At 38.8% G+C, this 16,777-nt stretch overlaps 2 protein-coding genes across 2 annotated transcripts; one reads left to right on the forward strand and one right to left on the reverse strand.

Moving 5' to 3' along the window:
• Positions 1-107: 107 nt before the first annotated feature.
• serf2b (small EDRK-rich factor 2b) lies at positions 108-1,615 on the reverse strand. The gene is made up of 3 exons (XM_026267320.1): positions 1,462-1,615; positions 608-716; positions 108-515 (listed from the first exon to the last, which is right to left on the reverse strand). Exons 1-3 carry the CDS (start codon positions 1,466-1,468, stop codon positions 449-451), a joined length of 183 nt encoding a protein of 60 aa, XP_026123105.1. The 5' UTR covers positions 1,469-1,615; the 3' UTR covers positions 108-448.
• A 661-nt stretch (positions 1,616-2,276) lies between these two features.
• Positions 2,277-6,550, forward strand: polr2m (RNA polymerase II subunit M). Its single transcript, XM_026267321.1, has 5 exons — positions 2,277-2,349; positions 2,607-2,721; positions 3,107-3,673; positions 4,364-4,571; positions 4,810-6,550. The coding sequence occupies exons 2-5, from the start codon at positions 2,615-2,617 to the stop codon at positions 4,951-4,953; spliced, it is 1,026 nt and encodes a 341-aa protein (XP_026123106.1). The 5' UTR covers positions 2,277-2,349; positions 2,607-2,614; the 3' UTR covers positions 4,954-6,550.
• The last annotated feature ends 10,227 nt before the right edge of the window (positions 6,551-16,777 follow it).

The following is a 16,777-nucleotide window of genomic DNA, read 5'->3' on the forward strand; positions in this document are numbered from 1 at the left end:
ATATATATAAATAAATTAATATATATATATATATAAAGCAAAGAAATCAAAGTAAGTAAACCAACGGTTAATGGTTAAAAACAGTGAAGCATAATACACACACGTTATAGGGATAACCGTTTAATTGCTAGGTGTGAATTAAAATGTACATTTTATTAAGAAGGGCACTTCATACAAAAATACAAGATTACAATGCCAGTCCAGACATTTTTGAGACTCCCATTTTTTGGGCTTGCTCCAATTATTTGAACATAAAAAAACTCTCTTCTCGATAGCCGAACACAAATCATTATGGATTGTATAGTTGATATGCCCTTTCAAGCACATTATGAAGTTTGGGTTGAAACATTAGAGAATCAAAGTCTTCACATCTACACAATGACAGATAGTCTCTCTTGACAAAAGAAAAAAATCTGGATGCCATGTCGGTCAATGCCCAATTCACTGGTTATTTGCTTTTAGGGTCCCCTTTCTCATTGGCCTTTTTTTGCTTTTGCTGCATGATTTCAGCATCTCTGAAACACACAAAAAATTAAATTCACATTCAGTATGACACACTTTGCAATTCAATTTATCTGTTAGTCGTTATTGTCATTTGGTGTTGTACCTTTGCTTACGGGCAGTTGCTGAGAGGCCATCCTCATTTCTCTTCCCTTTGGACTGATCGGTTTGCTTCTTAGCATTCTTCTGACGGGCAAGTTCACGCTGATTTCCCCCTGCAGGACGAGACACTCTTAATGGCTTTTTCATACTTTACTGCCTTAAATTTTAGACAGGTTGGAACAAGAATTAACAACATGACACTTTAAAATAAATGTTTAATCTCCAGTCTGCAACTGGAAAATCTATTCAGTACCAGGAAGTGTATTTTTAAAGAGAGGGACGTTGATGCTGTACAGTTTAACATGTAAACATTAATCTGTGTACAGTATGATCAACACAGACATGTGTAGCAGTGAGGCGACGTGGCAATGAGGGCGCCAGAGAGCTTCCTAACAATAACAACATCCGCACAAAACACTGACAAAAACTGTCGACAGTATCACAAAATACACGCAATAATTTCTGATCTTCGAAAACATTTCGTCCACTCCTCCGAAAACAATTTCGCCCCGTGGAATTACTATTAAAGTTTACTAATGCCAAACGTCTGTCAACTTTACACACATTACAATAACTTTAACACAACATCTAGAAAACGTTTTCCGTGCCGTAGTGTATATAATAAAAAATTAATATACACTAATGTCAACACAGGCCAGCATTAGCCTTATTTAGTGGGTTAATCCTGTGATTTCTTTTCGTGGACTATAGACAGAATTAGCTAACGTTAGCTTGAAGCTAGCTAGTTAGCCATGTATCGTACCGCTCATTGTACTTGCCTTTTTCTAATAAAATAATTTCATTAATAATAGTAGAAGCTGAGATCATGTCAACAAAATTATTAAAAATCAAACTTACTAGTCATGGTTGCTCTTTTGTCGTCGCCGGAGCGCTAAGCTCGACCAGGCGTTACCCCCTTTAACGATACTTATAATGGCTGGCCTCCTGGCAGACCTGAGTTTGTCCGAGTCGATTCGCAAGCTTTACGACAACAATGTCTCGGAATACTGCAGGGCGTTTCCAAGGGAACGCACCTCGTGATCGTGTACGTCATATGGAGGTGTTTTAAGACAAATGCAGAATGGAGAAATTATTTGAAAGAGATTATTGTGTCCACTAATAAGAAAGCTATAAAGACTGCTAGAATTTGCTCTGCATTTAAGGGGTTTGTATAAGGAATCTTATATAATATAATGGACCTTTTTATATTTATTTATTTATTTTTATATTATTTATAATATAAATAATACTCTGTTTTACATGTCTGTTGGTATTTTGTATTTTGTTTTGTTCTGTATGTTCTTGTTTTCAGAAATAAAAAACAGGTGTTTTGTACATTCTTATATTTACTTTTTTATATGCGTAATGTAATGCTGCTAATTTGAACATAGTTAAAAAAATGTCTTCGAATAGAAAATGGGACTAATATGTTAGGGAATGGGGCTATTGTATCTGCTTTATTTTATAAGATATTTTATATCATCCTCGTTTCATTTGTATATTTTTGTATTCCAGCTTCATTTGAATATTTTTTGTATTTTGAGAATATTATTTTTAAATGCAAAACTGTACAATTCCCATTCCTAGCGTTATTGTGATCCTTCACAGTGGAGAGCGAGCATGTGCTTGACCAGCAGATGACGCCAGTGCGATGGATGGCGGGCCTTTCTTTGTTGTGAAAAACACTTTGTTACGGTTCTTTCAAAGCTTTTGAGAGCTTTGTTTCGCCGTTCACACACAGCCTAAGTAACTACACAATTTCAATAAAAGATAGCTCTTTCGTACTTTGCCTCGTAATCTGATTGACGTTTTTTGCTTTAGGTCTTTTATTTTGTAATGGATGTGGCATATCTGGTGTGGTATTGTCGTCGCTCACTTCAGAGCCATTTCTTATTTTGACACATGGCGGTATAAGTGAATTTCTGACATCCTGTATGAAGATCAGTCATGAAGACTAGAGTGAACGTGCCAGTGTGAGATTTTACTGGTTTATTTTTTCACAGATTTGATCATGTCTGGGTGGACAGCGCGCCAAGGGGATGTGGGTGATCTGAGCAGCAAGAGGAAAGATCAGCTCTTGGAGATACTGTCACGACAACAACAATTACTGTCTAATAAGTAAGTGCTTTTTATACTTTTCTTTTAATTTGTTTGTATATAATTCGTGATTAGAATTTAAGATTTCTGACTAGATTTTATGCTGATTAAATATTCTGGACCTTTCCAAACACTTTGGCGCCCTCTCCTTCTTATTAGACTATTAAATAACATAGTTCAGTGCATCCTGCCAGTGTCACACAGTTGGCACAGTTTAAAAAAGACCCATTTATATGTATAACAAATTAATGAATTTGATACTTTGTTTAATCAATAGTGTGCAACATAGACACTGTTATTTTTACGTTTATTACTGTGAAGCTGCTTAAAACGTTCTGTTGTGCCGTGTAAATAAATATGATTAAATATGATTAAATGTGATTTGTACTTTTTATGTTTTCTTCAGGAGATTTCTTCAGGGCCTTCCAGATAAGGGAAAGAAGATTGCTGACTTTGTGGAGAAAGTACACCTTGCACTGGGACATCTGGATGAGGAGGAGAGAAAACAAGCAAGTTTAATCTCTGTCCGGACAGAGTTTCAGGCTAAATATCAGCATGCCCTTGCCAAGCGAAGCACAGATAAGCATTTAGAATCCAATTTGGACATGATTATCCCATCCCATGACAGAAACCAAGCCAATGTCAATATTGATGCGGCTAACATACAGGAAAATGGTGGTCTGTTGGGCCAAGAGGAGTCTTTGACATCCCAACCTGAGCCTGTTGAAACACTAGAAACAGCCGGTGGGAATGCAGCAGCCTCACAGATGAAAGACACAGAGCTTGTGGAAGTGTTTGGACGAGTAACTCTTGATGAAAGTAACAATGGCTCCTACCAAGACACCATAAAGGCTCTGTCTCCTAGTAAGCCCTTTCAGGGTAATCCGCAACAGAAGAAACCACATTACATAGAAGTTCTGGAAAAGACAGAGAAAAGTGTGAATACGAGGAAGCCCAGATTCAAACCAAACCAGTGAGTCGAACTATGCTGCCATTGCATAGCTTTGTGTTTTCTTTGAAATTAACCTCAAGTATAATACATTAAAGGGACCGTTCACAATAATAAAAAAAAAAATTGGTTTAATTCAAGTCTTGTTAAGAGATGAGATCTTAATTTAAGCTTTTATTTACATCTAAACAACAAGGTCTCCGTGGGTCCTTTAAAAAGTTTCAAATGTAGTTGCATTAAATTTAAGGCTACATAAAACTTGTCATAGACATCAATCCATCCTGCTTATATGGTGTTAATTTTATTTGTGCAGGTCTTAAAAAATCTTAGATTAGATTTTTCATATCCTGTAGATACTCTGAAACATTGATTGATACTTGTGATAGAGGACATTTATATACAGGTATGGGAAACATGGAAGCTCAAAAGTGCATGCATGATGCACAAGAAGAACCAATGAGATTTGTTCTGCCTTTCATATAAAGTGATTATTTATATTTCTTCACAGCTCTTAATTTTTCAAATTCAAAAATACAAATTCAATTTACCTTTTTTTTTTGATCTGGTAAGTTCTGGTTACCTGGACTGGGTCGGAAACCTCTCAGGCCTCGTTAATTTGTGTTTTGTAGATGAACCAAAGTTAGGTTTGTGATCAAAAGTCACAGTAAATACATTAACATTAACTTTTGATAACAGTGTCTGTGTTTTATTTAGGTTGGCTGTAAAATCCGAGTCTTCATCACCTAGTCAGGCCTCAGGCAGCACCACACCACTAACTGCAGAGGCCAGAAGACAACGAGAACGGAAACACCTAGATGACATCACTGCGGCCCAGCTTCCACCCCTGCACCACAGTCCTGCCCAGCTGCTGTCATTAGAGGAGTCGACTGCCCTTCTGCAAGAGCAGTCCAGAAAACACCTGGTAGGTTGAAGATGTCTTGCTGAAAGCTGAGATTTGAATGATCAAAGTGATAAATGACATTTCAAAGCATCTGAGGCCTCAAAAACGTTCTATCCCACAAAATCTATATAGAGATGTTGAGAGGAAGTAGTACTACTTGAATACACCCATCAGAGAGTATAACAACAAAAGTGTTTCTGCCCCATTCTGTATTGAAGAAGTAGTACATTTATGTTATTGTGTATACTGTTCATTTCAGGAGTTGCAGGCCAAACAAGCTGCACAGAAGCTGGCAGATGGTCTGAGTTTCAAGATGGAGAGTTACAACCCAGAAGGAGGCCCACTGGCAGCCTACAGAGAGGTGCATGATGATGGGGCCCAGCTTTTCTCAGATGAGGACTGATCGTGGGGCCCTAGAGGGAGGGCACTGGCTTGTTGATATGTTTGGCCCCTTGCCCTGGACCAGCTCTAGGCCTAGAGCCCATGCTTCAGGACCCTGGAGAGAGGCTTTCAGCCCGAGGACAAGAGAAGGGCTCTTCATGAACTGCATGGACAATGTCTTAGATTCTGCCATTGAAGATAAATAACAGCAGGTTGAATCAAGTTAAGAGTAACTGTGTGAAAACCGACCGTTTTTGCGTGTGAAAATGTCACTGTCCAACAGTAACAGATTATCTTGGCAAGCTGCTGCCAAAAAACCTGATACCTCGGCAGGTCCACACCTGTTGTCTTGTATAGAATAATATAATTCAAAGCGCTTATCAGTCATAACTTTACGGGTGTGTTATTCTGAAGATGGTAATAGAATATTTTTGTATGACCTTTCTCAGTGTTTATTTAAAAAACCCTCTCAATTGACCTCTAAAGCTTGTGATTCGTTCTTTGAATCGGGTAACAGAAACCACAGTTTTATAAACTAAAGGTGGAAGCACTTAATGTTTTGTCACTTGAGTGCAACAGCCCGGCAAATGTCTGTCTCCCTCCCTTTTCACAGAATTGTTTTGATAAGCGCCCCACTGGTTTGATTGGAGTGAGTCAGCTGTCGTTTGAAGGGAGGGATGTTGTTATCAGTGCAGAAATCTGTGACATGCCTCAGATGATTAATATATGTAATGTGAAATATCGAGGCTTGAAGGAATTAGACCAATTGGTGGGGTACATCTGGATTTTATTTAGATCATGTTACTGCATGAAGTGGCAATGCATTCTGGGATGGCAACAGATAGACAGACATGACATATGGTACATGCAATTACCAAAGCCATAAGCGCTATAAAAAAAATTAAAATTCACTCTTTTAACCTCTCAGGGTGTAAACAGCGTATGTTCTTTACATATTATTCAGGAATCTGTATGTTTAAATGGAGAAAAGGGAGCTTGAAGATGGAGGAAATCCAAATCTGCACCGCTCTGCAGTTGATGACCTGTGATAACCTCTAGTAATTGCTTCTGCCCGTTGATGGGAACTGCTGCCTCAGAAAAAAGATCTTAACACATCTGGCAGGTTAGTGTTTAGACACAGTCTGTGACGAACTCCAGAGTGCCTTATCCAGACGTCTCGTGATAAAAATGTCAGACTTGTCCAGAAAGAATCTCCTCTTTATGTGGTATTAATTAAGTCTACCTTGCATACAGAGGAAGAAAGACTGTTATCAATTACACACTAGATTCCTGTGCTGATCTGATCCGCTCGTGAGTACATTGATGTGCTTGAGTTGGTCTCAAGCATGCGTCCCAACAGTGTCTTTAAGTTGTTTTTTGCTGCAGTTTTTGCTTTCCACATGCCCCCACACCCATCGTCTCGGATCAATAAACGTCTGGTGGAGTCATCTGCAAGTGGTTTTCATCTACCACAAGTGTGAAATCATGCCCTCAGAGAATGGGCAAAATCTTTGAGCTGTGAAGAGGATGAAAGGAGACTGTTTTTGCCAATGAAAACACATTGTAATGCAGCAGAGAATATAAACTAATTATGCGGTTTAGAATAAAATTGGAATAACGCATTTCTCTTGCTACTTTATCTTATTTAAAGGCATTTTGATTCATCACGGCTTTGAGACATAAATCTGTCTTTGTTTCTTCTCCCTAGCCTTTTCTCTGTCTACTCTAGATCTAGTTTCACAGTAAATCTGAGCTCTAATGAGACTCAGTGCAGGTCACATACCCTAATAATGCAAAGCTTTTTGGCTCCAAGCCCCCCCCCCCTTTCTCAAAGACATTTGATCTAATCACATATGTAGCTCTTGTTCTTCTATTGTAATAAATCAAACATACTTTTTTAGTTTTATGTTGTATATCTTTATTTTTAATGTCTTTGTTTTAGAATATTTTAAGTCATGGGTTCCTTTTAAAGGGATAGTTGACCCAAAAATGAAAATTCTGTCACTTATTACCCTCATGTCATTTCAAACTGTTAGACCTCAGATTTTTGTCAGATTCTCTGACTCTGATTACATTACTGTCTATGGGAGGGTCAGAGAGCTCTCAGAACTCATCAAAAATATCTTAATTTGTGTTCTGAAGATAAACAGTTCTCAAGGGTTTAGAACAACAGGAGGGTGCAGAATTAATGACAGAATTTTTGGTTGAAACTATCCCTTTAAGTTTAAACTGAAAGTTAAACTGTTAGTCGAGGACGTCCTGGTTGAGAACCGCTGCTCTAATGTTTTAATGTAGGTTACATTACATTCAATTCTGTCATTGTGTAGTTCTGTGGTTCAAATCTTATCTGGTTTTGATAGAAATAACTATACAGAACTTCCCAAGAAGTCATCCTGTTTTTGGAGGCTAATTAAGACAATGACAGTGATTCTGTTTTTAATCAATACATTTGCTTTCAAATCTTTGATTCGAGTGTGGTTATGATACAGTGGTTGCTAATGCAGGAAGGAGAAGGTGTGTCAGTGTTCGAATGAAAAACCTCAATATTGACTGTTGGCTGTAGAGATGTCTAGATTAAATGGAAATGTTGTAAACGAGGGAGCTGATGAAGAAACACTTTATATCATTCCTGATGTTTTCATTAGTGTGTTCATATAATCAGGAAAGACATGACTACCCCACAAGTACATGGGAACATGACGGGAATATCTTCGTGCACAAAAAAGGAGTGAGAATGCTTATCTCTGCTCTCTTTATTACTTGAATTTACTAACAACCCTGACAAAAACATCCTGGATTTCAGTGATTAACGTATGGTCATACTTAATTTTTTTACATAGCACTCTAAGGTAGTTATCGATTGTATGCTGTATTCAATTCTTATTGAACGTGGTAGGATAGCAGAACCATGGTGTTTAATCTACAAAGACAGCTTCCACTGTCATGCATCCACTTATCTCAGTTTCAAAATGGAAATTCTGTTATTATTTTGTTATCATTTAGCCTACTCAATCTGTTTTAATATTTTGTAAAAAAAAAAAAAAAAAGTTGGAACAGGCGATTAAATGATGACAGAATTTTCGTTTTTAAATTTAGATGCATGAAATTGATTAAAGTGAAACTATAGCTGGTTATTTAGACACCTTATGTTCTATGTGTGTCCTGTCCTTAAAGGGTTAAGCCAAAATAGTTTCCTTGAACAGACAGCAGATGGCAGCAGTGCTTCTGTGTTTCACATGCTGAACAAAACCCTCTATTTCAGTCATTTAGACTGAGAGGGTTCATATTTATTTATTTATTTTTTGTCGGAAGAGGTTTTTAATGCAATTATTCTCAACCATCAGATATTTCTTATATTGGTATTTAGTGCAATTTACTGATGTGAGCTCACTGAGATGTAGACATTAGTGCTTTCAGCCTTTTGCCATTCATTTCACTAGCTAAATCATCTTAAATGTGTAATGGGTAATTCGATACACATGTATGCTGAAACTGTAGTTGTATGTTTAGCTCTAATCACTATATAATATCTGCCAGAGTTGGGTTTACACCTGCAGAAGATAATGTTTGTTCTCTAGACGATCCTCCAGAAATCTAGCAGATCTTGGGGAAAATTGTATCATTTCAAGTAATAGTCCACATGTGCTTAAACAAACTGTTGCTCTAAGAAGTTTGCATAACAATTATGTGATAGCTGGTCCAGCTCAAAAGCACGGAGCAAGAGAGATGGGGAGATTAACAACCGCCAAAAAACTGCCAGCATTCTGCTCAGCCACTGTCTGGCCTGGCACGGCTGTAAAGCCTGTCAAAAACTCATCACGGTGAGGAAGCCGCCTCAGCAGGGATGCTTCGAGCTGCCAGGGCACGGTGGGGGAAGAAAATGGAGCCGCTTGCCCAGCAGCGTGTGATCATAATGAGGAGGAAAATTCCCATTCTTGTATCCAGATTAATGTAACAACAGTAATGTGCTTTTGTCCAACTTGATTTTCTTCCCCCACCTGTCTTACTCAAAGCCTGCGTTCCCTTTTCCATCCATCAGCAGTACTGCGAGCGTCGAGTTACTGGGTACAGTTTCTTCGGCGGTTTAATGCATCTCTTGGGTGGGATTTTGCATAGATGTACTTGCATAATGTGTGAGTTTCTGCTGCTTTAGCCAGCCGAGGAAAATCAATTTGGGTTACCAGGCATCCGAGTACCAAGCAATGAGCCTCTCTATCTGTGTACATGTGTACATGAGGTCAGTCTCAAGCTGTCTGCCGATGAATGCGGTGTAATGCTGTTTTTAATTATTTCCATGCTATTCAAGTGAAATCATGCTTTCTCATTTCTGAATGCACCAATTGACAAGCACCAGGAGTGTGAATTAGCAGCTACTCAGGGAATACTGCCAGACTTTACAAATGGAGAGTGCTAACTTTATTTAAAAGGTCATGAAATACAATCAGCGACATGTCAAATATTGTCATTGCCTACTTTACAGTTTTGCAGGTGTGAAAGGGGCGAACCGTTGAGAGTGAAAAACATACTTTGGACTTTACTAGATCTGGGTTGTGTCATTTTGTCCTAGATTTATTTATTTATTTCCCAATGGCCAGATTCTCTTATATTATACGACTTGTAATGATTTGCTCACCGGACCTTTGCTCGTACAACAGAAGTAAAAAGCGTGCAGTAAAAACAAGGCATTTCTTCTCAGCCCAGCTCATAACAATTACAGGGCCTTGATATGGACCCATAGCCTTGTTTATGTGCTGTAATGTTGTCTGCCTGCCAAGACAACCTTGAGTGCTGGGAGCCCTGGTGTTTCTGATTGGAGCTACATGTTGACTTTGCTAGTCTGCAGCCCGGCTTAACAGACTACAATTTTGTGTGTTTGTGTGTGTGTGCGTCTGTTTGTGCACCTCCTAATTTGTTTATTTACATAAGCATTCTCACCACAATCCCTCTGTCATGAAAACCGGAGCTTCATCTCCTCAAAAGGCAAACATATTTTTCAAACGAGGAAGGAGATGCTGTCCGAGCCCATAATGATCTTAAGCTGTGGAAAACTATTAAAATGCAATAATTCGATTGAATTTGCTTTTAATTGACTTCTTCCACTGTGTTGTACTTCGTTTTAGTCAGTATCATAACCTTTGACCTTAAGTGGCCTGTTTCTACTATAACCCTTTGCCAGAATTCAAATGAGCGGAATGAGGAGAAAAACACCTTTCTGTTATGGCCTGAGGAGTGATTCAACGAGTTTATCGGCCTGCATTTCAATTGGATGTTTGTCTTCCTGTGCTTTTCTGTTGTGTGCTAGTGTTAAACGAAACATAATTGCGCACAGGACCATGACAATTGTTAAAATGTATCACGAACTGGCAATCGCTCATAGCCTCGAGTTGGTAATGTTGTCTTTTACAGGTGTCACAGTTTAGAGTAATAAAAAGCAGAGCAAGAGACGGAAGAAACTTTCCTTATCCTCCTTTTTGCTTTACATTTGAAAATGTATTTTACCCTTGGTTATTTTTTTTCCCTCTCATCAGATTTCACATGCAGCATGGGACCTCTTCACAGACAGATGGTGTCGCTCACATGAACGGTGCCCTGTTCAATATCAAATTGGTTCGGTATGGGTCTACGGGAGAGGTAAGGACCCTGTGAAAGTTACCAGTCATTTGACGTCCCCTGCTGATCTCATGTCTCATCATGCTTTTATAAGCATTGTGGATTTTAGAGGCAAGAAGAGAGATGACACACAAAGAGACTTGCTCTGCGGGACTTCTTTTTTTTTTTTTTCAGCACAGACAGTTCTTGAAGTACCTGTTATGGCCAAACATAATCCTGGACATTCATTAGTTACAAGGCATTCTTTGAACATCAATAATGCTTTGTTCCCTCGAGAGCATCTTTTTCAAAAGTTCCCGCATGGTGCCCTACTCATATTTTGACAGGCTTGCGTGCAGTAAATTTCCACAGATAGTCATTTCACAAAGATGATACAGTTCCCATTGATGTTATATTCATCATCTGCGTGAAATACTCCCTCTCTCATATTCTCTCCCTTTTTTTCCTCATTACTTCCCGAAAATAATCACAAACATGTGATACCCAGACAGACATAAAAGCACCTCACATCTAAAGCTCTTCTCCGTGTCAGAACTGTCTTTGCTTATCTTGTGCTTACAGCTCCAGCTTGTTCTCCAACTTAGTTTCCTCCTGGTTTCTTCAGTATAACCACTTCTAATTCCTTAAAGAAATCTGAAAACAAATAAAAGAAGCATTTTAGAATAAATCGTTAGACTTGAAATAAAGTTCAGTTCACTAACCCTCATTCATTATTTTTACACATTTAATAATCTAGGTTAAATTTCAGTATTAGTACTACTGGAACATTGCAGTGTTTGTTTTATTTTGTGCATTGTAATTAATATTCATACATCTAGGCCTATATATTTGTGTGTGTGTGTGTGTGTGTGTGTGTGTGTGTGTGTGTGTGTGTGTATTACATTTATATATAACTAACTCTTGCTGGACTTCATTCTGCAGTAATGACGGCTGACTCTTCTTCATTCCTTATAAATGAGCAATTATCAATAATGTATTTAGAAATCCACATTAACCTTGATTAATAAATGCTGTAAAAATAAATGAATGCTTCTGAATTTAACCCTACTGTAAAGTGTTACTGAGAAATTATACTGCACACCATTGCATTTATTTTTGAGTTATGACATAAATTTGTCATATATTTGACATGTAATGACATTCTGCACAGTACAACATGACTTATCTCTCTCTTCTTGTCTCTATAGCAAACCTTATTGATTACAGAGACATACATTAGACCATTATTGGCTCAGCTTGAGCTCATGGAGCTGATTATTGAAATACATTATAACGGTTAAACACTTCAGACTCTCAACAGGTCATCTGCTTTCCCACTCTCATAGAGCTCTTGCCCTCTTGCTTACCATAGTATTAACGTATACACAGAAAATTACATATAGGAAAAAGTGAATGATGGGTTAGGGCAATCTCTTAAAAGCTAAGCAGGAACTGGCCAAAGGAAGTAAGCAGCTGTGATTGAACTTGAGGTCCTATGTGACCATTAGTGCTGACACCTGCAACCCATTTGAGCTCTGTTTTGTGATTATAGAGACAATAAGGACCAAAGTTTGTCCTGGGGAGTAGTTATGTTTAATATATTTGTTGAATTATGCATGCTGACCTCAGGAGGGCTATTCCAGCATTTTCATGCACAGATATGCTCTGATTGTAATTGATATACTGTTAATATAATCCCTACTTCAAGAATTAGAAAAAAATTACATTTAAATTGATACATTTTCATTTCAATGCGGTTGACATGCAGTTAAGTGTCTGAAAACATTACATTCACTTTGAACTTAAGTGTGTTTGTTTAAAGTATTTTATTTCCATCATAAAATTCTTTTTAAAGAACACAAAAGTGAACCTGCTTGTTCATAAGGGTAAAGTGTTTACATGACATTGAAAAACAAAATTACTTTAGTCTGACTAAAATCAAACTTTTCGAGGTCCAAGTAAACATGCTGAATGTGTTAAACAAAGGGCTAAAATAAAGGCACAAACAGAAATGGAGAACCAGAGCAAACTATATATGCATTTAAAATAATAGCTCTGAGGTCCTGAGACAGGAAATGATGCCATTAGAAAGATCTCAGCAGAGCAAATCGGCATCTCAAACATCTGCACTCTACCCATACTCATCTGATGTATGGAACAGTTTAAGCCTTAAACACATCTTTACTTAATCACCGTTTGAGTCATTACTGGTATTTTTGGCTTTAATTGAAATGATCCATTCGGCTGTTGAGAGTGGCGGTGTGGCGGCTCGAGCGCATTGAACCAAAGTGATGAAACCTTTGGATTAACTGTCCAGGCACACGGCTATGTCGACGGAGGAGTCATTTGTCCGCCCATTAAGCTAATGTGCTGTCCCTGTTCAGCCACATATCACTGAGGGTGCATAGGGGAGCTCTCGAAGGAGGTGGCTCTGCTGAATTGTGGCCAAGCTTATTCTTTTACCTTAACCTTGCCAGACCATATGAAAAAACATCTGAGGAGCTTCACGCACGAACAAAATGCTTTGGCTTCTCACTGAGGCAATAAAGCAATTGTTTGGTCACCATAGCTTAAACGAGCCCCCCCTGAAATGGCCTTTTCTCTTGGCTTGAGTTTCTCTCTACCTAACTTTGCCTTGTCTCTCTATCTCTCCCCAAATATTGTTACTCAACATGATTTTTAAATGCTCTGTGTCATTGTTAACTATAACCTCACCCCTCGCTCTCTCCTCCCTTGGGTGTGGTAGTGGATGCCATTTTGTAAACATAGGCATTGCTCAATATGATTATTCCTTGATATTTTCCATTGCACACACATACTGACTCCTGTGATATGATGTGTGAATAACTCAGCACTGTCTGTCTGTGTGTGCCTAGTGATTTTGAGATTGGGGACAACGCACATACACAATATTGAATGGTCTTAACACCTTTCTCTCTCAGGATTGTATATATATATATATATATATATGTGCGATGGTGAGGAGTGTGTGTCCAGTGTAGAGCTTTATTAAATAATAATCACCCACTGTTAAAGCGACTCAGTCTGCCCAGAAAAACATCCTGCAGTGAGATAAAGGCTTTCCTGCTCAACCATGGCCGATACACCCAGCTCCGGGTCACAGAGGTTCTGAGTGACATCAGCAGAACTGGACAACTCCGTGCCAAAAGCTGAGCACAACTTCTTCGCTGAATGAAGCACTTTAGAGAGAAAGTTAACTCTTGCTGGAATGGACTGATCATTCTAATTTAGTCAAACAGTTATGTGTGATATGTTAATTAGCTACTTTTTGGGAATTTTATTCTGATATTCTCTTTGTTATTTGGCAGTTTTATAATCTTCTGTTAGGCCTATCCACCTTTTTAGAAAATATTAAATTACTTCGAGGGATAGTTATTACAAAAATGAGAGTTAGTGGGGTCTAAAATAACATTGTACCCCACTGAGTTGCTGGACAATCTTCTTATAGGTTTGGAACATGAAGGTAAATTATGACAGACTTTTCATTTTGAGTGAACTATCCATTTAAGGTAACATTTAAAAAAGGATTAGAAGAAGAGATGATGAGTCATTATTCCTTTTGGAATAAATATGTGAAGCACTTTATATTAAACTATGTGTTACTCTCAGCGGCTCTTTTTGGATGTTTTAAGCATCTTTTCTGAATCATTGGACTAATAGATTTTAACCCTTGGTGCAAAATGCTTTTTTTCTATATCCTGCAAGGAAGAAAAAGACTGTTGTGTTGATGTGAAAGTATCATCAGTCATTATAAATGTTCCTAAACTTGAGGTGTGTTCTATAATCTTGTTTGTCAAGTGCACGTATACTACAGCTTTTTCTTCATTGTTTCATCACAAAAGGAAAATTTCCTTCACAAACCTCAAGTTAAACGCTCTTTTCCTCTCCTACTGGCCCAATTTCACTGTTTTCTGCTCTTTTTCACCCTCTTCGTAACCACAGCATTCCTCTTCTCTGGTAAAACAAGACTTGATTCACTTGTTTGCATATCAATAAATAGCTTCCATCTGCTTGGCTGCAAAAACATCATTCCGAGATCATTTTCAGTGTGTTGCATAGTCGTTTATTTCTGAATTTTTCATGTTTTGTACATCATTGGCTCCTGTTTGTCACTATGAACAGTTGCTGAATGATGTAGTCTTTAAAATGGAACTGTGGCATTTCTGTGCCACTCTTAAAACAGTTTACACATATAAGAATCATTTCTGACGAATCATGTGACACTGAAGACTGAAGTATTGGCTGCTATTGTATTGGCTTTCAGAAACATTTTTAAAAAAATCTTACAGACCCCAAACTTCAACATCTGAGTAACTAAAAAAATGTGCTTTTAGACAGGAATAGTTAAACGTAATTTAAAGCATAACACATTCTCATAATCAGTTGATACGCTTGTCATTTTGTCTTAAAAGTATGTTAATATCCTTTTTTCTTTAAAAAAATTTTTTCTTCTGTTGTACTATGCTGCATTTCCATCAGATTGAGCAAATTAACCACAAGAGTTAGATTGAGCAGAAAGTTATATATAATTTTTGTCTAGTCCAGACTAAGCTCCTCCAGAGCTCATGGTATGCTGTCCTCTAGTGCTTGGAGACCTTTGGTCCAAGTCCTCTTTTCGGTTAGGCCTGACTGGGCACACCATGTCCTGGACTGAAATGGAGTGTTTGTCTTTATTCCCCTTATCTCCCATCCTGCTGTCTATGTACTGCGGAGGCATTCATCACTGCAGGGCAGCAGTATTTACGATCCTTCCCTCTCTTTATTAATCTCTCCCAGCTGCCCGTGCCTCGGCGCTACACGGCTCGCTCGCACTAAACACCTTCAGGGGCGACCAGCATCTCCAACATGTGGGCCGGAAACAGGCCTTTTAATCCAGCAAACCACAAATAAAGCCCATTAAAGAAAGGAAAGGGTTGTGTTTTCATTTTTTTTTTCTGCTGAAAGATAGATTTACATGGAGAATTGTTTTAATTGTTGTGTTTACTGCGCTCGTTTCAGAGCTTTTATAGTGAAAGGCGACTCCGTCTGTTGGATGAGACCGGGATGGTAAAGGCTGCTAACTAGCCCCTAATGATCAGTCAAAGCAGTTGGATGCCCTGTGGACTGAAATAACAGTTTTCTCATCTCTTTAAGCAGAGCTGAGTATAAGCTGCAGGCGCTTTCATGTGAATTAATCCTTTGTGGCTCTCTTTCAGCATTTAGTGCGAATAGGCAGAATACCGAGTGTTTTACTGAAGTCTGGAGATTCTTCTCATTTCTCTCTCCCTCCATGCACATACGCCCTCCTTCCAGTCTCCTGCTCTCATCGCATGGCAAGAGTCCCACACTCACAATCAGCTCAGACTCTTTGCTTGTTTTACTGAGCTCCCCCCGCCTCCTCCTTCTTTCCTTTCCCTCTCTTCCTTCCTTTCCCAGAAATGACACTGTCAGATTTTGAAACATCTCTTTCTCCGTTGGCACTTGCTTTGAGTTTCCTCTGTGTCTATCTGTTTCTCTTTTGAGAGGACCACACAGAGGGATGACATGCGTGAGCTTCGTCCGTACTGGGTGGCCTGAAAGCCTGGAAAACACGGGGTGACAGGATCGGTCTTCAATCAGCACGAGAAGTAATGCGTGTGGACGGTGCAAAACCAGTCTCTTGGAGACCCCGGGAGGAAAAACGAAAACCTGGATAATTGCTGTGCAAAGTAGCAGATATGCTTTAGGTCTTTGGCTGTGTCCAAGGCTGAAGCTCCCCAAACACCCTGTCTGATGCACCTCAAATGCATTAGCCAAGAAAGGAAAAGCAAAGAGACTTTATCCTTCACATTAGGCGCTGAAAGCCATTCTGAATTGTCAGACCCCATGTTGATTCAGTCTTATCTCGGGGGACAGGGAGACTATTCTCATTCAAATGAAGCCGTCTTCATCCCCTGGGAGGCTCAGTGCACTAGCTGTTACTTTATAAACCTCAGTTCCTCCAGCACCCAAAACTTGTAAGTAGATGGTTGGTGCACAATGGCTATAGTACAGACACACAACAGCTGGAGGCTGGATGGATCGAGTGCAAAGAAAGTAAAGTTTCATGCAAAGTAGGGCATACTGTTTTGCTTGGACTTGCTGTCCTTTGTGGAGCTGCCATTGAAAATACACTCAATTTCCTGGTTATTTAGACCTCAGTGTTTTGATTAAGAGATGTGATTCTCCTTCGTTCTACAGTTTCAGGCAGTATGAGTGATACTTGGTTGATTATTCTG

This window comes from Carassius auratus, chromosome 7 (genome assembly GCF_003368295.1).
Source record: "Carassius auratus strain Wakin chromosome 7, ASM336829v1, whole genome shotgun sequence".
In the NCBI taxonomy this organism is placed as follows: Eukaryota; Metazoa; Chordata; class Actinopteri; order Cypriniformes; family Cyprinidae; genus Carassius; species Carassius auratus.